Source organism: Sinocyclocheilus rhinocerous, unplaced genomic scaffold (genome assembly GCF_001515625.1).
Source record: "Sinocyclocheilus rhinocerous isolate Xijiao unplaced genomic scaffold, SAMN03320098_v1.1 scaffold932, whole genome shotgun sequence".
Taxonomy (NCBI): domain Eukaryota; kingdom Metazoa; phylum Chordata; class Actinopteri; order Cypriniformes; family Cyprinidae; genus Sinocyclocheilus; species Sinocyclocheilus rhinocerous.
Window position 1 is genome coordinate 116,790 of NW_015638991.1, and position 21,467 is coordinate 138,256.

The window sequence follows — 21,467 nt, forward strand, 5'->3', positions numbered from 1 at the left end:
AATGTTTCTAAGAATTTCTCATTGGCTGTTAACTAATGGAGCCTTAATGTAAAGTGTGACCGAACTATAAGGAATCAAAACACTTTCAAACAATATCTAGGGCATGTTGTAGTCCAGATTAAAATGTAAAGAAGTTTGAAAATAAATAGCCCATTAATCCTAAGTATTGAAGTATTTGCCGAATACAAAAATCTGAATGGATGTTAAAATCATTTAAATACGTTTCAGAAAGTAGCGCAGCTGCTTCGTTTACTGGGTTTCCGGGGTAACGACTGCATTTCAAGGTATTTTGAAGTGCCCACGATAACAATATTGTGCATATTCATTATCGCGATATATCGCATTACTGCGCTTCACTCTGAAACACGCGGCACGTATATTTAATTAACCAAATAGCAGCCTTTGCAATCTGATAATTGCACTAAGCCAAATCGCGATTTCAGTTTTTATTTTCAAACAATTCCTGCAGCCCTAGTTAATAGTTAACTCTCTCTCTCTCTGTGTTTGTCTTGGCAGACTCAGCCAGCCGTATGTTTACCCTCAGGCCTTCCTGCAGCCCAGTGTGGTTCTGCCCGCACAGGTCACCTCCAGCACCACGACCCCTTACCTAGACTTCAGCACTGCCTACACTCAGTACGCCTCCTCGGCCTTCGAGCAGTATCCCTACGCCCCCTCGCCAGGCTTCCTGAGCTACATGTACCCTCCAGGCACCCCCGGGCCCTCCTCCGCCACAAACACCCCGGTCCCCACAGCCCTCCCCTCCATCGGAGGCGCCCCCAGCACAGCCTTCATCCAGATCCCTGCTCATCAGCTCCACGCCGACCGCCTGTAGATCAGGCCACAGGGACCCACCGGGTTTGCTGATATTGCACTAGAACATCATCATTTTGGGACAGGGAACTGTGACATCATCAGCCTGAGACTGGGGGCGAATACAAAGGGGCTTCAAGTTATTCTGCTTTTCATCAACCCTAAGTTTATGGACTTTTACTCTGACTGGTTACTCTTTATGATTAATAATGATATATTATTGGTAGAAGATTGTTGAATAACCAATATTAGATGAATAAATGGCGGATTGCAGGGTTGTAATGCAGACGGATCCAACGAATGAGAAGCGAGAGGTTCTACACACACAACCGTTCAAAAGTTTGGGGTCGGTAAGATTTTCTAATGTTTTTGAAAGACGTCTCTTATGCTCACCAAGCCTGCATTTATTTCATTAAAAATACAGAAAAAACTGTAATATTGTGAAATATTATTAGAGTTTAAAATAACTGCTTTCTATTTTAATATGTTTTAAGATGTAATCGATTCCTGTGATGCAAAGCTGAATTTTCAGCATCATTACTCCAGTCTTCAGTTTCACACGATTCTTCAAAAATCAATCTAATATGCTGATTTGGTGCTCAAGAAACATTTCTAAATATTATTATCAATGTTGGAAACAGTTGTGCTGCTGCATATTGTTGTGGAAACTTTTTTTAAGGATTCTTTAATGAAGAGAAGGTTCAAAAGAACAGCATGTTATTTCAAATAGAAGTGTTTTATAAAAAATATAAATGTCTTTGCTTCCACTTTCTATCAATTTAATGCGTCCTTGCTGAATAAAAGTATTAATTTCTTTCAAAATAAAAAAACGTTCCTGACCCCAAAAGTATGAAGGGTAGTGTGTATATATGCCGCTAAGTGACAGTTTTTTTTAAGTTTGGATGGTGTGCATCTGTGCAGGAATATCTGTTAAGCACAAAGCCTTAGAGACTTCTCCAGTTTTTTATTTTTTTATATAGCTGTTCTTATGACACAAATGTGCTTCCCTCTATCTGAGCGAAAAATATGTTAATTTTTTAACCAGACTTTTTCCAAGAATAGATAACTTTTCTAGAAATGTAGCGTTGCAAAGGATTTGTAATTCTGCTCATCACCATCACCTCTGTCAAATGTCTCTTCCATCCCTGTAGTTCCTTTCCTCAAGATTCCTCGCAAACTCAAGTAGCTCCACGTAGATTGTAACGACATTAATCCAGCATTCAGTAACACATGGATTCACGATGCGCTGTAGCTCGCCTGTGAATAATCATGAGGAAATAGACACTGAAACATTGAGTATTAATCATATTCTAATTCTGTTTCATCTGTGATGCTTTTTAGACTCAGTTTTGGTCTGCTAAAAGGACAAATGAAAGAGTATTGTGACAAATGTCCGTGGTTGCTTTTGGTATCGCTCCACGAATGACACTACAGGACAAAATGCCAACAGGAACATGCAGAAAAACTTGAGAAAAGTCTCGATTGATGAAACGTTTGGACAGCACAAGAGGACATATTGCCAGGACAATCGGTTTGTTTTCATAAGAACAGTGTTGTCATTAATCTGCCCTGAGACACTCAACTCAAACTATGAAAATACCTTACAGTGAAAGCCATAAGACCAGAACATGCAAAACAAGTAATAAAGTCAATTTGCAAAAACTGACCTTCACTTATGTGGTTATTTTGACGTTTGTGTATGTTTTACTACATTCTTACCTTTTTTTTTTTTTGCCACCCTGACGATGCATTATTATATGGTTCATATGATTATGCTGTCAATTTGTCTGTTTTACACTTGTCACTTGAGTTTATTTTTCTTCTTTGGAACTTGTTTTGTTTCTGCCGACAACTTCATTGAGAAACACGGAAGTATACATGTGCTTACAATGAATAACCGAAGGCAGTTTAACAACCATTTATGGCTGCTTCAATGGAAGTGCTGGAGTGAATCCAAGAGTTCATGGACGAGCATACAAACCTATGCAAATGAAGGCAATGAAGGGCATTAGGGCTTTATGCAGGGCTTTATATATTTTTGTGAGTAGGCAAACTATCACTATGGAAACTACTGGAAGTTGTATGCATGAGGCCTCAGACCTCAATCCAAATGAGCACCTGTGAACGACTTTACAAACAGACAGTCCTCCCTCCGACCAGATGAAATGTTTATGCACTGTGCGTGAGGCTCCCTTTATATTGCACAGATGTATTTTTTTTTTTTGACAGTTCAGGATACTAGGAGTTTTTCTTGTGCACCACCTGCATGTCGATTTGGAAAAACTAATACTGGTTGATTTTGAACACATTTTACAACCCTGACCTTGACTGTATTTAGGGAAATCAAGGTTGCAGTTAGAAATATATATTGTACTCTATTTCTGTTATTCACTTTCATCACAGTAAAATTCTGCTCACAGATGCTGTTTTGACCAAGAGTTTGATGATTATTAAATCATATTGATTTTATTTTTAGTTACCAAATGTACAAAACGCAGTAAGTCAGGAATAGGCCTACATACATTTGATATCATCGCTATGTGCCCATTTAGTCATTTAGTATTATTTATTGTATTTATGTTAATATTTACTGTATTTATTGGTTGTAAAGTTAATCGTTTTTTTAAAAGGCATATTTGAAATGCTTTCCGGGTTTTGTGTCAGTTGGCCTAATAAACAGGTAAGGTTAGGCTGGTGTAAACAAACAATTCCCATGACTTAAAACTCTAAATTCTCTACAAGATTATGAAAACATGTAAAACACGTTGAAGATTAATTGTATTATATGTTCAGCCTTTTACAGTTAGCATACTTGTGCACATAATGCACATAATTTGGATTTACATTTTTACGCGCTCTTTGTTGATCGTTTCAAGATGGCGGCGCTGTGTCATGAGAAATCGGGTACACACAAATGACATTAAATATGTATATTCTTTATAGTATAAAACAAATAGGGAATAATGCAATTCCTTTCACTTGGGGGAGGGGCATTTTCATTAGGCTATATATTTTATTGGACAAGAAATTGTAGTGCAAGATGATCCTCAATGTTTCTGATCCGTTTTTGAGAATGTAAATGTTATTATTAACAGGGGGGGGGGTTCAGAAATAATAAAAAATTAAACTATATCCAATTCACTAATTGTATGATTAATATGTTACATTTTAAAACAATTTTAAAAAAAATAACAGCACCACCTCTCTCTCTGTGTTTCGGAGCAGCTCAAGCCGTTTCTCATCGCGCTGTGAGAAATACAGACTGAACGGCGACTCAAAACACCCGACCGCTGCATGAGCATATGATACGCAAATTACAGCTCTCAGTGTCGCGCTAGTTAGGTTTCGATAGATGACCATTTTAATCAAGGTAAAGACTATTACAGTCACATACAAGATTCACGTTATTTTTGATGCGCAACCGAACCGTGTAATGTTATGTGTGCTCTTGGCGCACTGATCACTAAAACATCATGTTTCTGCTTGAACACAGTTCAGTATATTCACGTAGTTGTCAAAATTAATGTACAACGAGTGTTTTATAACAGATGCTCACCAAAGAGGCGTGTTTTGGAGAAATGTGTGAGGATCAGTGGTGTTTATGTAGCCTACATATGGGCTCCAAACACATACACAATCGCTTGTTCTGACTTTTTAATCACTGTTCACTAATAACGTCGAGCCGCCTTCAAATCGCTGAGTCTCCACATATGCAGAATGCAAAATGAATTTTTCATTTGTATTTTGGTGTGTTTAGTGATTCTGAATAGGGCTGTATAGTAGTTTATATGCAGTCCTTTGGCACGTCCCTGTGGTCTTGTTTGGTACGGCAGGTTGACTTGTGCTTATTTGTTAAAGTTACTTTATAATTGAGCTTTAGGTACTTTTAAGTTGCGGTATTAATGCGGTATTGATTCGGAGAGGAGGGGGGCCTCGGAGTAAAAAAGGTTGAGAACCACTGCTCTAATTAAACCCCGCCATAATAAAACTACTGGCAGCTGAATGTTTTTGAGGTCACAAACTGTTGTAGAACGCCATCTAGTGTTAATATTAGTTCCTGCATCATTCATACTACAAGCAAAATGAAGCATGTGCGCATGTGATATATACAAACACTCTTTCTTTTTCATGTATTTATTTGCATTCAGATATGATTCATATTGCTTTTTTTTGCCCAGTCTTGGATGTTATCCTCAAACAAGAGTTAATGAAAGGCAACACAGACACTGTAAACTTGAGAAGTAATTGCAAAGACTGGCGGCAAAGACCGGCTGTGTTTAAAACAGCTCAGTCCACGGGTGGTTTGTGTGAACATCAAAGTGAATGGAATATCATTGCAAACAATACAGTTTGGGGTGTCTTCGAGTCCCGTAAAAATAAGAAAGAAAGAAAACCATAAGCATGGTACAAACACGAGTGAGCTGTAATGATAAAACCCCAAAATAATTGCTCAGCTGACAGACACACTCGCACATACACTTGATCATCATACACAAGCTAAACACACGTACATACCTGGGCACGTTCTCCCTCACACACACAAAATTACCCACACATTTGCACTCACTTGCACACCCACGTGAAATTAAAAGTAAAAAGTGTGAAACCCTGGTTAAGTTGCATACATCCACATGGTGTTGTAGAAAACGAAACTGAGAATGAATTGTGAAAGTGAAGTCAGATGAAAAGTGAAAAGCATGCCTAAATAAACAGCTCTAGCCCCGCCCACATCCACCCTAACCCTGCCTCAGCTCCGCCCCCTGCCCTGCATTAATATCAGCAACAAACCTAGAATACTAAACAAAATAGTGTACTCAATTCATCTCCCTTAATGATTTTAGCGAGGATATGCGACCCTCAGCGCGGGATTTTATTAACTGAGGCGTATTCACTGTTTCTTGAGGAGGCGAGATGGTCCAGTGAGGTAGAGCCAGATTTCGGTCCACAGGTTCTTAGCAGGTTTATAGGGTTTGAGTCTTCAGCTCGATGGGCTCCCCGCGGGTCTCCTGCTGGTTCTCGTCCTCTGGGGATCGGCTGCCCTTGAGAGTGGCTAGCCGCTCGGAGAGACCCCGCATACGGGGAAACAAAAAGGACATCTGAGAGCCGACTAAGCAGGCGAAGGTGACGGCCGGATTGATGTGTCCTCCACTGATGTGGCCGATGGATTGGATGAGCGTGGCAGCAGCGAAACCGAAGCAGAGGGCGGTGTGGAAGACATGGTACGGCCCGGAGGTCCAGCGTAGCGCTGCGCCCATCCCGAAGAAAACGAAGAACATGGTGCCGAAAAACTCGGCGAACACCGCCCGCCAGAACATCATAGAGCGGAACTCCCACATCATGATTTATGAGATCCAGCTAAAATAAAAAACCGAAGCTTATTTAGAGTTAGCAAAAGTGGCTAAAGGAAGTGTCTTTGAGGAAAAAAATAAAAGTGTCCTTTTTAACAAGTACACAAAAAGTTAAATCCTTAACTAGTTGATCTGAAGCTGCCGCAAAAAAACAAATCAATCGAGGGCGAAAAGAGTGATGAAAGTCCGCTTAATAGAACTAGCCGTTAGCTAAGGCCGTGTGGGAAGCCGCGAGTAAACAGTCACACATGTAGCCGCACACAGGTCGTCTCTGCCAGCGATGTTTCTCTTCGCCTGCACAACACCCAGACTGCTAAAGAAACATGAGGTGTGTGTGGTTGTGTGTGTGCACGCGCAGAAGATTTGGAGGGTTTTGTCAGAGAGACCTGAACATCGATGCTAAAGGCTAAATCTACAGGGCTAATTCTATATGAGCGGCACAGAGAGGTTACTGAGCATATCCTGCCCACACCTAGTAGAGCTGGTCTGACGGACCACAAAGGGGCCTTAGGGGGCATTTATAATGGCCTCGGGGCCCAGCGTGACGACATAATCCCCCCCGAGAGGCAGAAGCTAAAGGGGGCATCCCATATCAAGCACACGCCACTCACTTCTCTCTGCATTAAACTCATAGAGAGCGAGATTAAGACAGGAACACCAGGGCTCAAAGTGAAGGGGATGTATATTTTTGATGGCTATAGTGGCCTAAAGTACAAAACAGATCCACCAATCAGATTTTAGTGAGGTCATGAAATGTCTCATTAAAATTTGCTTTCGAAACGCTTATAAAAATCAGTAAAGTTGTGGATTTTTATCAGAACTGCATGTGGATTTAGGTTTGACAGGCGAGTTAGTGCTGACCTGAACTCACACACAGGCAGAACACACACACAACACACATCCTCAGAATAATGCCACGCATCTGCACACACACAATGTGCGTCCGATCCAGCGGCTCAAGAGAGGCCCTACGCTGGCAGATATGATCCAGCAGTGCTCAGATACACGCAGCGAAATCCCTGAGCACAGGAAAGACATTGCTGCTCAGAGCATGAAGCTAACATGAGAAAACATCCTCTAGCTGTCTCGCTGCTTTGAGCTGCTATCTATCTATCTATCTATCTATCTATCTATCTATCTGTCTATCTGTCTATCTATCAATCAATCAATCTATCTATCGTTCTATCTGTCATTCTATCTACTGTTATACCGGTCTTTTTTTGGATGTAAAAAACTGTAAACATGATGGTGTAGATGTTTTTTTTTTTTCTTGAAAGAAATCGGTGCAGTGTGGTTTATGGATATGTTATTGAGTGCTGTTGGTGGTTCTGGTTTGTTCAGGGCAGAAGTGATTAGGCAGAGGTTTGTATTGTGTGTGGAGCAGGTCAGTTGTGGAGGGCCGGGGGGGCCTCATAGCTGGATAAAGCCTGGAAAATCCCTCTGTTAGAGGAGCTGATGGTGAATTAGGATCGCTGATCTCATTTGTTTTACTCCCTCACTTACACACACACTCACACTCATACACATGTATGCTGAACAAAACAAAATGCTGGCTGGCACTGTGTGGATGTTCTTTATTGTTTAAGTGCATGTGATGTGTGTGTTATTAATAGCTGCAATGTATGATTTCTGCATGTATATTCTAGCATGAATGTGCAACACAGCTATGTCCATATGTAAACTTGAATATGTGTGTGCAAATTTATATGCATAAAAGGGGTGATATGGGAATATTGGCACTGAACATTGTGCATTAGCATGTTCAACATGCTTTCTGTAAGAACACAGAAACAAAACTATTGAATATTAAAGTTTATTAAATTCTGCTACAATTACAAAGTGAAATGTGGATGTGAAGCAGCTGTGCTTTTTATTCCTATTTGATATAATTTACAGAAGATTATAGTTTGATATGATTTAAGTAAGAGTTTAAGAATCCCATTATTCATAAATATGAAAGTCAAACTTTTGCTCCAAATTAAAGTAAATCTTGTACATCTGCCAAAAAGAAAAAACACAGTTATATTTCTTGTTATAAATAATTTAACAAAAGATATAATTACACTATCAACAAACACACTGACATATACACTTTAAATGTTGTTAAACACTTTCAACTATAGCCATAAAATCACATTTAAGCTGAAATCCGGCAGCTATTTGGTTAACAGTGGATTTAGGAAAAAGAACATAATACTATTGAACCATAATAGCAAGCTCAAGCCACATAGGCATATGTTTGGCACTTTAATATCTATGCATGTGCAAGCTGAGGGTTTTTACAAACGGTGTTAATTGCATAGACAGCTTAAACAGTATAGTATACTGCTTCCGATCCACAACAGAACATTCTAGTACGAAAACATTTTTATAGAATATTTACAGACTTTTATGGAATATTAATGTGCTAGTTAACTCTAAAGCCTAATGTATCATATTTGATATGCAAGTTTCCAAGGTTTCTGAATTATCAAGATGTTCAAAACCTTAATGAAAACTTGTTTTTAATTGTTTTTCTCTCTACAGATTCAACAATCTGTTCACCTTCAAAAATAATAATAATAATAATCATTCCTAAATCTCTTGTTGCATCTCTCAATTCATGTTAGCATGGTTATGAAGAAGCTACACACGATCTGTTGTGTTCATGTTTCATGAATAAGAGCCATTGATTGGTTGTTTGTGACTAAATGTAAAAACCTGCATTCTGAAAGAAGTGAGCGTGAGCTTAGCTGTGCTCCAGTTTGTTGCTTTGTTTGTTTCTCATGGCGCTCTGTGTGACAGTGGACAGGGACGATCGAGACACGCTGGCCGTCTCCACAATCTCAATGTCCTTACAGGTCAAACAAGCCACCAGCTTCTGTCTGGACGCACTGGGGGCAAAGATGAACTCATGAGACACTCCAGCCAGCACTGCACCTAAGATTGGACCGATCCAGTAGACCTGAAAATAACAGAAAGCATATATACAGTAAATAGCATTTTAAAAACTGGTAAAAACATAAAATAACTCTCCACATCTATATTTATCTCAATATTTGTATTCAACCAGTGCAATTAACTCTTTTCAGATTTCTAGGCCTTTGATTGCAGTAGTAAACTACAGCAGGGTAAATTCCTATACAGGTTCATGGGAGACCATGGTAAATATTGTTTTCATGCTGACATTTGCTCCAGCAGCTAAAGTTATTGTGTTGTTGTTGTTTTTTTTGTATTCTGGATTTGATTAGTCAACAGAGCTGCTTAAAATAGTTTTGCTTTGCTTACCCAGTGATGTTCCCAATATCCAAGTATTATAGCGGGACCAAGAGAGCGAGCTGGGTTCAGACTGGCACCAGAAAACCTCCCCTAAATCCACACGCACATACATTAAAATAAATAAATGTATGTAAGTATGTACATATGTATGTGTATTTACAATAATACATGCAGAGGGAGGACAGAACAAAGGGATCATTATTCATAAAAAATATTATAAATAATAATAATAAAAAAATAGCTGTCCTGTAGCTCGACTAGCAATGCCAAAGTCATAGGGGAGGCACATACACTACTGTCCAAAGGTTTGGGGTCTGTAAGATTTTTAATGCTTTTGAAAGAAGTCTCTTCTGCTTACTAAGGCTGCATTTATTTGATCAACAATACAGTACTATTGTAAAATATTACGAAAATGTAAAAGATGTCATTTATTCCTGTGATGCAAAGCTGAATTTTCAGCATCATTACTCCAGTCTTCAGTGTGACATGATCCTTCAGAAATCAGTCTGACATGCTGATTTGATGCTCAAGAAACATTTCTGATTGTTATCAACAATGATAACAGTTGTGCTGCTTCATATTTTTGTGTAAACCTTGATGCATTGTTTTATTTAGGATTCTTTGATGAATCTAAAGTTCAAAAGTTAATTTATTTGAAATATAAATATTTTGGACAATATATCTTTACCGTCATTGTTGATCAATTTAATGTATCCTTGCCGAATAAAAGTATTTCTGTATTAAAATAAACTTTGGGTACTTTTTGCATATAGGCTGCCATATAAGTGTGATGAGGAATATTATGCAAAAATAACACATAGTAAAATGGCGATATAGCAGTGTACACCAAATATGGACAAATCAAAACATATAAGCAGGCTTACATTAGTCCCAAATTGAGACTCCAGGTCATACTGACACACATCCAGAGCACACACACATTTGCACACACTTACAGCAATAAAGATGGCAGTGGTCACAGCAAACCCAATGGCTAAATTCCCTGGTTCATTTATTTCTCTCCTGCGTTGATCTTCCACAGAAAATACAGTGAAACCCAGGAGAAACGTGGCAAGCATCTCCATCCCAAGAGCTTGACCTGTGTTCATTTCCACTGGGACCTTCAGAAAAGGAAATGAGAAGGAATTTTTATTTGTAATAAATTGATTGATTGATTGATGTTAACATTGAGTGTCATCTCTGTATCTCTATGGACTGGAAAATAAGTGCAAAGAGCTCTAAGGAGCATAATTCTCAACACAACCCTGTATCAATTCATCAAATCAGTTTTCATTGGTCCTGCAACATATATATATATATATATTAGTGCTGTCAAACGATTAATCGCGATTAATCGCATCCAAAATAAAAGTTTTTGTTTACATAATATATGTGCGTGTACTGTGTATTTTTATTATGTCTATATAAATAGAGACACATGAATGTATATATTTCAGAAAAATATTTAATGTTTATATATTAAATATCTTTTTTTTTTTTTTTTACAAAATCAGTCATTACATAAGTTTATCCACAAGAACAAAACCAAAACTTTTTTAGTTAGAATTAAAGACGATATAAAAGATACAACGACACTATCGCGATGCAAACTATTTTTAAATAAACTTCCAAATGTGTATTTAAATCCAAACCACAATTATTAGAGATAGAAAACAGTTAAAACATGTTTTACTACATTTAAGTAGCTAAACAGCGTACTGCAGACACTAATGAATAAAATAAATCAAATGAGACACTAAATAAAAGTCGTCAAGTCAAATTTATTTGTATAGCGTAATTTAATTTTATAATAAATAATAATAAAATTAATAGCTTTTCATTAAAAACTAAAACATTAAAATGATAAACATTAAAATAGCATGATGTTAATGTTTATAATATGTTATAATCGTAATGTTTTCATTGTCTCATTGTTGCATTTAGCACATTAAATAAATACATAAATACCTTTTTGAAATCCAGATGTAACGTCACCATAAAATCCATTTATTAATTTTAGTAAAATGCGGGGGAAACATCAAACTTAAATCAACTGACACAAAAAAAAATGATGTCACCAAAACTTTTTAGCTGGCATTTCATCATAAGTTCACCGTGAAACCTGATCATTCACACAAACTGGATCCACGTCCAATTGAATGCAAATGAAACGGAGTCTCTAGTAATTTAAAACCTTGCCAATCAATCATTCTGATATTTGTCCTTACCTCCTTTATGGCCATTATAGTCCGTGTGTCTGTGCTGATGTCGTGTGTGTTTGAGGACATGGGCTGGACTGAAGGGCGTCTTCTGTAATTAATTGCATCGGAGGACACTACAGGAGGCCCGGCACAAAGGGTTCACCGCCTCCCTCCGTCCCGCTACACGCTGACAAACCTCACCACAGCATGATCATGAACATCAATTGGACACATGAAGCTTTAATTCACTATAACAACAAGCACCTTGACAGCAGTCGCTAGATGCAGCAGGTCGCTCACAGCTTGATAGACAGCAAGCTGAACTGTGAGGCCGTTTATCATTATCTGCCACTGCTGGGTTTCAATAGCAACATCCTTCAATTATAAACCAATGCTAACACTAAGTGCACACATATATTATCTACCGTTTCTCTCCTTTCCTCATCCTGCTTGTGAGGTACTGTGATCATCGCCATGGCGACGGCCTGATTCAGTTGCCATGACACCTATTATGATGCTAGACGGCTCTTTAAAGTGGCCTGTTTCAGATGAGCTAAACATGTAGTCAGGACCTTCTGTTGGCCTTTAGACTGAGAGGGGTTTTAGTTCAGTTTAATCTAATTCATCAGATCAGATGAGGCTGATACACTGTAAAAAATGACCGTGAATTTAACGGTAAAAGACTGTAAAAATGCTACAGTAAAAACCTGTTTTTTTTTACAGTGTAGAGCTTCACTCAAATGTGATTCATTTCTATTAACTTACAGTGTGTGCGTAATTATTAGGCACGTTGATATTCTGATCATGTTTTTTTTCCAAGCGCATTTGACCAATTCCAAACCACATCAATCTTAGTAATTACTATTCATTTTGTATTTAATCATTTATAAGTGATATAAAAATCCTATATAGTAAAAACTCCTAAAAATGACCCTCATTTAATAAGAATAAGGATTTTTTTTACCCAAGCAATGTCTCTGAGAATCTGACACCTTGTACTTCTGGAGACTCCAGGAAGGATGCAGTTCTGGAAAATGGTGGCGCTGGAGACTAAATGGTTCTTAATTCTTTACATTAATTCTTAATTCTTTTGCAGTTAATGTGTCTTTTCTTCTCCATCTGTTGTTATCTGACCCTGCTGACCCACTGAGCATTTTTCTGACCAATGGTCATGTCTTAACTTTGCAATTTCTGTATTGCATTAGTTTTGAATATTTCTCATGGGGATTTAATCATTTTTGACTTTTCAGTCTGAGTTAAATCTCTTTTTTGGCTCATTTTATCTGTAAAAGAAGACGTGTCTAATAATACTGCACACCTGAATATAAGAAGTTTTTCACTTCCAGCCTTCTTGGACAATTATATATCACTCATGAATGATTAAATACAAAATTAATAGTATTTATTAAGATTGATGTGGTTTGGAGTTGGTAAAATGTGCTTGGAAAAAATTATGATCAGAATATCAATGCGCCTAATAATTATGCACGCACTGTAGACCACGCACACATTGAATTGTATGACCGATGCTATCCCTGTATTCTGGAGTATTGGCTACAGTGATTTAGCAATTGAACATCAGATGGGAAGATTTAGGATCGCGATAACTGCAAGGTTTGAAATGCTCTCAGCTAAAGAGTATAGATTTATGGAAAGACAGAAAGCTACAGCGGAGCCACACATTTACATGTAAACAGAAAACATTCCATGTCATATTAATGGAATAAACTGATTCAAATCACCTGCCTAATATCATGTGCTACCAAAACAGCTCTGATGTGTCGAGGCATGGATTCCTGTGGTGTCTGACACCAAGACATTAGCAGCAGATCCTTTAAGGTCTGGGGCCTCCATGGATCAGATTTGTTGTGTCAGCATAGATACTCAGTTGGACTGAGATCTGGGGAATTTGGAGGCCAAGGCAACACCTTGCACTTTTTGTCCTCAAACCATTCGTTAACATTTTCTGCAGTGTGGCAGGGTACATTATCCTGAGCCCACTGCCATCAGGAAACATCACTGCCGTGAAGAGTGAGCTGTGCAACATCAAAGTAACATTGATGCAGGACCCAAGGTTTCCCAAAAGAACATTGTCCAGAGCATGAGACTGCCTTCTTCCCATCCCGCATCCCGGTGCCATCTCTTCCCCAGGTAAATGATGCACAAAGCCATCCACCTGATGTAAAAGAAAACGTGATTCATCAGACCATGCGACTCTATGGTCCAGTTCTGACGCTCACATGCCCATTGTAGACACTTTCACCTTGGGCGCCTGATAACGGGTTCACCGGATCTCCTTCCTTGGTTGGTATTAATCACTGCATATCAAGAAACCCCACAAGACTTTGCATTTTAGAGATGCTCTGTCCCATTTGTTTAGCTGTCACTATTTGTCCCTCCTCAAAGTCACTCAGATATTTTTCTTGCTTCCTACACATGAAATTTAAGAAGTGACTGTTCACTTGCTGTCTAATACATCCCACCCCTTGACAGGTGTCATTGTAATGATATAATCACTGTTATTCACTTCCCCTGTCAGAGGTTTTAATCAGTGTATGTATGTCTGACAGATTTTTAACACCAGATGGCTCACACGATTAAATAATGTTCAGAAGCTGTGAACAGTATGAACAGTTTCTCGGAGAATTAACTCATGGGCATTTATTTATCGTGCACATTTTACATGTGAGAAAAAACAAGCAGATCGCAGACTTATAAGTGCATTACCGCCACCTATCTCTCAAAGAAGAAGAAGACGCGAGCGCGCTCAGGACAGTTCGGACACTGCGGTGAATCAGAGGTATAAAACTATATAAATACTGTTCAGTTTCTTGCACAGACCGATCGTTTTGTGTCTTTACACATCAATGTATCGTCACGAGCCGCAGGGTTTAATTTGGTTTTGTTTGTGTATGTTTCTTTTAACTCTCAAAAGCCGTGATTCCCATCCACTGACATTATAGGACTGACAGACTGCAACGGTTTGTGTTAAAAATCTTCGTTTGGGTGAGTCATGAAAAAAAAAAGGTAGTTATCTACTAAAAACAGATCATGTCATATGTCTAATCTAGAGCTTCTGAAGAGACATCTGAAACTGTGCTCAGATTTAAAAAATGACCAAAATTCAGAGATCTCAATATGAACAAAACATTTCTCATCAAACTCCCAAAACTAAATTATCCAGATTATCCACAATCCACATCTAATGTAATTTAGGATCCCATTGACTTTTATTGTATGGACAAATAAAAATACCTTGCACTGGGGGTAAGCAGATAAACATCATTTTTGGGTGAACTATCCCTTTAATTTTCTTTTACCTTTTTTTTTCCTAATTAAAACTTTCAAATCTTTCATTTTAATTTGGGGTGAAATATAACCCGGGCATCGACAAGTTGTTGACAAGTTTTCATGAGATTCTCCTGAGGTCAGTGATCAATTGTGAAGAAAATGTGCAAATAATGATGAAATAGTCTCTCAACGTTCATCTCAACACACTTCTGGGGCAGCGCTCTAGAGGTGAATATGGATGACGCTTGCAGGTCAGAGTGAAAGTTCAACTTCTCAGACTAGATCAAGGTCAGCATTGCCTTGGAGAGGTCAGCGGAGCAGGGAGTGTGTACGTCCCGTCTGTAATCCACTTCACGCTGCTGGTTTGTGGAGCTGTGATCCCCTCTTTTGTGAACCTAAACCCGGCGTAGGCCAGTGAGGGGAGGTCAATTTGACAGTGTAGAAACCCACCTGCGCAACTTTTTTCCACACACAGAATGCTGACACCAACGGTACGTGTACACACACACACACACACACAGCAGCCGGAACTGCGCACAAGTGCATCACACAGCACTAAACTGCCAGCTAAGGGTTACTAGAAAAGAGCAGGATAGAGGAGGCTAAAATAGGGTTAGTAAGAGTGAAGTTATAGCAAGACAACTAGAGCAAGATAAAGAGATTCCAAGTGTTTGGAAAGACTGTGTGGCTTAGGTTAAGTCACAAATCCATTTCATTTCATTAAACAACAAAACATTGAATGCTGCAGCTTTTCTCAGAGCTGACTTCATGTTTCTAAGCCTATAACTAAGTGCTATAACGTTTAACCAGCTGGTGTCCACATGATTTTAGTGGATGCATAAAGTCAGTTTTCCTCAAGTTCACACAGGTATGAAGAAGAACCACATTAACATGAAACACTAATGTTTGACAACCAGAAAGTGTCACAATACTTCATTTTGTCAGATATAAAATGTTTAGTCTTAATAACTATTCATTAATATTTAATCTTAAATATTAATGTTAATACATTAAATGTATACATTTTTACTACATTTACTATGTTTTTTAATACATAATTAAATAATACATTTATGAAATAATAGCTTTTTAGCTTTAAAACGGTGCTTGTGTTATCCTTGTGCCAAATAAATGCCACTTCAAATGATATTCATACATTCAAGTGTGGCTTATGCATCTAAATACATTATAGGGAACTCTATGCATTATTACATTTCATTTTTTGTTTCATTTTTGGATGTTGTAATTTTATTTTGTTCAACACTTTTGCACCAGTTCATGTTAGTTAAAAAGTAAACGTAATTGCAACTTTTTAATCTCACAATTCTGACTTTTTGCATGCAATTCTGAAAAACAAAAAGTCTGAATTGTAAGTCACAACTGCAAGAAAAAAGTCAGAGTTGTAAAAAGTCACCTTTTTGAAACAAGCTTCCAGTTGCATTAGTAATGTGCCTTAGAAGCAAACTCAAACGCAAAAATATGTACAGTTTTATAGGGTTCAAATGATAGAAAACTGCACAATCTGAATTCTTAACTCGAAAACACATTAAAGTCTCTGAAATGCTGGTTTCCAGTTACAGAGGATTTGTAAATTAAAGCAGTGACTACAGTATACTGCAAAAAATCAGACCCTGAAACAAGTTAAAGGCAAGTCATTTTTAAGTACATGGACTATTGTGTTTGTAGAGTAAAACGCCAATACTCAAAACTGCTATTATGTACATTTTTCAGGGTCATCACTAAAATTCAACAAGGCCCAAGACAATGCTTTCATAATATTTAGAAACTGTACAGAAAGAAGATTTTTATCAAATTAAACAGATACAGTAAGACTCTAAACATAACAAAATGAGCAGTTCCAGATATGTAAAGAGAGCAGGCCCAGCTGGGATAGACAGCAGTCTGAGCTGCACCAACACAACACAACAGCCTCTCTGCTCCACATAACACAGAACACTCCCACTCTGCCAGGCACAATTGTTAAAAACTGGTTTGTTTTCATGACGCTAATGGTGTGGAAACTTTTCTAAAATCACAGCTTCCGGATACCGGGAGACGTTTTTCTTTGTAAACTCCAAATATAGGTCACTCTAGAATAACTATTTAATGGCACACATAGACGATTCAGAATGTCAGTCAGTAAGCGATAAGCTGTTTCCTTACTAAAGGGAGTTTAACGTCCTGAAGAATATCCTCCATTGACATTCATTCGAAACACTAAAGCTGCGTCTGCATACTGTCTGAATAGGTAATGCATTAAATTTGGAACTATTTCCAAAAGCTATAATTAAGTACCACGTTTGAATGAGAACTTAGTGACCGTTAAAAAAACGAATGTAACATTAAAAACTACATTAAGAAAAACGAAACTATGTACAAGGCATACAGGGTAATTCATTCCAGATGTAAGTGTATGAATGAGTCATTGTATCATTCACTCAGCTGGTTTTGTATGGAAGGCCGTTTCCGTGGTTAAGGCTAGAAGAGATAGGCTACAGCAAAAACTATTGGGCATGTGCACATCAATATAGCGTAATTTTTCTCACACTGTACAACAATGACTGTTTTTGTATTATTATAAGGGGTAGGTTTAAGGTTGGGGTAGGTGTAGACGTTAATAAAACACAATCTAATAGGCAGAAAATGTAATTTATTCTTATTTTTGCTGCATTCCTTCTAGCCACAACCCGTTTCCGCCACTGAATAAAAAATTAAAGGTAATTGCGACTTTTTCTCTGACAATTCGGACATTTTTTTCTTCAATTATGATTTCACATCTCGCAATTCTGACTTTTTAGGAATTGCGTGATAAAAAGTTTTTTTCTCAGTATTGTTAGATATAAACTCGCAAATGCGAGTTATAAAGTCAAACTGCAAGATATAAAGTCAGAATTGCGAGATACAGTATAAACTCAATTCTGAGAAAAAAAAAGAATTTTGAGTTTTTAAATCACGCAATTCAGAGAAAAAAGTCTGAATTGTTAGATTATATAAGTCGCAATTACCAGTGGTAAAAACGGCCTTCCACATCATTGAAAACACTTCAGCATGTTCTTTAAGAAAAAAAAAAATGAGGTAAAGTATGAACTATAAATATGGACTATATAGTAGGGAAGTATTAAGACAGGGTAATTTACTCTGGATCAAAATGAATCCATGAGTCACTGAATTATTCATCAATTGGATCATTCAAAAGCACGGATTCGTTCAGATAATAATGTTGCATGGAGACACGCAACAATTCTCCTTTGACTTCAGTTGGAACTATTCTCGGTGCTGAAGAAAAATAGACAAACTGTGATTGTAAACATTGTGTACAAAATATAACTTGCTCAATATTATCTTATTTGTTGACTTATTGTATAAAAGCAAAATTACACCTGCAATAATGGGAATGCTTATGTTTGGAGTATTCTTGCTTATGCAATATTGCATAAACATAAAACTTCATTACCAGACACAATACAGTTCATAAACACATTAAAGAGACAAGTTTTCATCTACTAGATGTGGTTTTATTTCCGCTTACAGTACATTCTACAGATGCACGCGTGTTACATTACCTTGAAACAACATGGTCATTTAATGTCGCCTCTTAAAAACGATATATTGGTCCTAAAAATATAGAAAGGAACAAATTTAAAGTCACAAAAACTGTACATTATTAAAAATTCACTAGACACCACATTTGGTTGAGTTTTCTTGTACTATCTTCAGGTTTTACCGTCTGTAAAAAAAGAGAAGCAAATATGTCCCTTTTGTATGATGAGGAACACTGAGTGAATGACGCACTGCCTACTACGCGGATCGAGTTCAGTGTATGAAAACATGGCAAATGAACATGAATAGTGTGCTCTACTGCGCTCCTCTACTCAGTGCACTAAGAAAAATTAAGAACTAAGGGAATTCTTATGTGTCAGTTACACCAGTAATGATGCAAGGCATTTTCATTTGAGAAAGCATGGTTAGTCAAAAGACTAGTGTAAAAAAAAAAGGCCTTTTTAAGGGAGTTGGTCCAGGTTCAAACACACACACATCATTAAAACACATAAAACAGTCTAAACATCTGAGGATGTGGCGGTTTCAGAAACCCAACAAACTGCCATGTTCATGAAAACCAAGATCAAACCAGATCAATCATAATGAAGAGACAGCGAAGACATTGTTCCGATGAAAAATAAGTGTCGCTAAACAAAACTATACTGCCGTAAGTACGTACATATCCTTTCCATATAAACCAATATCAATACAGTCTAAAGTTTTTTTTTCCCCACAGACAATAGTCATACACCAAGCAAAAGCTTTGAAAACGGCTATCTAGCTAGCAGAGCTTAAAAACAAGAACGTTAAAACCGGCCTTTCGTTGCATCAGTTCTGCTGTTGGCTTTACGTCAGATTTCCATATGAACAAACACTGATTTCTTTCTGGGGGTTCGGGGGGGGCGTGACAGAAAAAATACCCTAGTAAAGGATGTCAATCCTCCAGTTTATAAGACCAATACTCTACAAGCAAAAGACGCGAGTTACACGTGATATAGTATGTTTACTGGCCATTTCATGAGTCACCTATACATCTTTCTACGACATGGTCTGTACAGATTCACTACAGTCTATTGCTATTAAATAATCCCGACTATTTTTTTTTTCTGTCTTTAAGTGTATATATAGCATATAATAAAAATATACTGAGGAAATTGCTTCTAGTCTCGAAAGCACGTTACATTTTCAATCAAGGGGACACGGGTGGTCCACGACCTATACATTATGGAGCAGAAGGCTTCGAGTAAAATGGCCGAAAAAGTGAGAACGTCCTGATAGAGGTGTGTCTGCGACACGTGACATCAAGTGTGACCCGATCAAGTCCTGAAGAAGTACTTCTACTCCGAAGGAGCTACGGACGAAGCTGAATAAAGAGGAGACGTTCCGTAATACCAGGTGATGAAGAAATGCTTTAAGCTTATCAAGGCGGGTGAGGGGGACAAACAGATACTTGTAAAACCAACAGAACAAATCTATACATATATCTACACGTGTATGCATACAGAAAGCTGGCTCTCCAGACAGAGTTTTTAGTAGTAATGAGCATCAAAGGGGCATGGCGTTCGAGTGCTTCCTCCCATGCAGCAGAGGGCAGCGTCTCTATTTGTCCTTGTTGTCGTAAAACTCCGCCCAGCGGCTCTCGAAGAAGCGCCGCATGGAGTGTCCGGCCTTGCCCACCTCCGACGTGTCCTCGTTGAAGAGCTGGCAGTTGTTGAAGACCAGCTGAGCGTCGGCAGCAAACTCCTCACAGCTGCAGTACCTGAGACACACGGGCGTAAACACAGACGCAGTCTTACACGCTAATCAGGTTATTCACGCCACCGCAAAGCCTGATCACCCAGATGCAATGTCAAATACAGATATAAAGTGTGACAAGAAATTTGAGCAGAAATTATTTTATTTTATTACTGGATTTACACGTTTTTTTATGTAAAAACGGCTTTTTGTACAATTTACATGTTTGCATACAATTTTTTTCTTGAGTGTTGATTATTATATCTAATAATAAATAGAAACTGAATTTAAAAGTTTAGTAAACTTGTGTAAACCTCTGTTCAATATAATTTATATCTATCCATTGATCTATACATCCCTCCTTCCGTGTGTGTGTGTGCATGTGTGTGTGTATATATATATATATATATATAAATTATATTGAACAGAGGTTTACAGAATAAAAATTGTGGCTCTCTTTAAATACATTCAATTATAATTAAAATTATAAGGAAAGGAAGGAAAGTATGTGAGGCCAAGTTTGGTGTCCCATACTTGGAATTTGCTCTGCATTTAACCCATCCAAGTGAACACACACAGTAGTGAACCCAGATGCAATGTCAAATACAGATATAAAGTGTGACAAATTATTTTGAAGTTTATTTTGTTGTGAAACATTTTTCAGGTTATAACATAACAATCGGTAACAACTAAGAACTCACATAAGATGAGGCATCAATTTTTAATCAAACGTAATCAATTTTTTAGTTAAAAAAAACATAAGTTTATGCAAGTAAAAATCTGTTAATTATATCTTTACAAGAGTTAAAATGTTAATTACTAAAATTACAAAAAATATTTAATAAATTATTATTATTACTTCTATCATTTTATCATTTAAGTAATTATATATATATATATATATATAAAGGGTCTCACCTCAGTCGTGGTATTGAAGGTGGAAGAGAGCGCTGGTTATTCACTCCCCCCACCTACAATCCCCGCCAGACCGGAGACTCGAACCCGTGACCTTTGGGTTACAAGTCTGACTCTCTAACCATCTAAGGATACAACCTATGCTAAATCTATGCTAATCTTGTACATACATGTATGTATGTATGTATTTTTTCCATTGTTACAGTTACAGAATTGGCTAATCCAATTACTGGTAAATTGAACTTAAACGTCTAACTTATAATTTAAGAACTTATAAATGCTTGTGAAAAAAAAAAAGAATAATAGTTATCAAATAAATTATAATTATATGAACAAATTCTAGTAAAAATAAATAATATTAAAAATATAA

General features: G+C 37.5%; 4 protein-coding genes across 4 annotated transcripts in view; 1 reads left to right on the plus strand and 3 right to left on the minus strand.

Annotated features, from left to right (window-relative positions):
- rbm38 (RNA binding motif protein 38) overlaps window positions 1-1,181 on the plus strand; it is a 21,870-nt gene extending 20,689 nt beyond the window's left edge. Inside the window, exon 4 of the mRNA XM_016566449.1 lies at window positions 517-1,181. Coding sequence (XP_016421935.1) covers window positions 517-832 — 316 coding nt within the window. The 3' untranslated portion in view covers window positions 833-1,181. The remainder of the gene's footprint in view (window positions 1-516) is intronic.
- A 3,732-nt stretch (window positions 1,182-4,913) lies between these two features.
- On the minus strand, window positions 4,914-6,655 carry LOC107750887 (lens fiber major intrinsic protein-like). Its single transcript, XM_016566450.1, has one exon. It carries the CDS (start codon window positions 6,147-6,149, stop codon window positions 5,772-5,774), a length of 378 nt encoding a protein of 125 aa, XP_016421936.1. The 5' UTR covers window positions 6,150-6,655; the 3' UTR covers window positions 4,914-5,771.
- Window positions 6,656-8,844: 2,189 nt separating this feature from the next.
- LOC107750891 (aquaporin-4) lies at window positions 8,845-12,093 on the minus strand. The gene is made up of 4 exons (XM_016566455.1): window positions 12,043-12,093; window positions 10,373-10,537; window positions 9,426-9,506; window positions 8,845-9,102 (listed from the first exon to the last, which is right to left on the minus strand). Exons 1-4 carry the CDS (start codon window positions 12,091-12,093, stop codon window positions 8,887-8,889), a joined length of 513 nt encoding a protein of 170 aa, XP_016421941.1. The 3' UTR covers window positions 8,845-8,886.
- A 6,308-nt stretch (window positions 12,094-18,401) lies between these two features.
- Window positions 18,402-21,467, minus strand: part of LOC107750888 (bromodomain adjacent to zinc finger domain protein 2A) — a 31,389-nt gene continuing 28,323 nt past the window's right edge. The window contains exon 27 of the mRNA XM_016566451.1: window positions 18,402-20,207. Within this exon, the coding sequence (XP_016421937.1) occupies window positions 20,048-20,207 (160 nt within the window). The 3' untranslated portion in view covers window positions 18,402-20,047. The remainder of the gene's footprint in view (window positions 20,208-21,467) is intronic.

Bases quoted from the DNA above. Each gene is read 5' to 3' on its own strand.
- LOC107750887 (XM_016566450.1), bottom strand. From the start codon at position 6,149: ATGATGTGGGAGTTCCGCTCTATGATGTTCTGGCGGGCGGTGTTCGCC.
- LOC107750891 (XM_016566455.1), bottom strand. From the start codon at position 12,093: ATGGCGATGATCACAGTACCTCACAAGCAGGATGAGGAAAGGAGAGAA. The intron at 10,538-12,042 runs GTAGATAATATA...CCTTTTCTGAAG, and splicing joins ATGAGGAAAGGAGAGAAACG to GTCCCAGTGGAAATGAACAC. The intron at 9,103-9,425 runs GTAAGCAAAGCA...TGTTATTTTCAG, and splicing joins GATATTGGGAACATCACTGG to GTCTACTGGATCGGTCCAAT.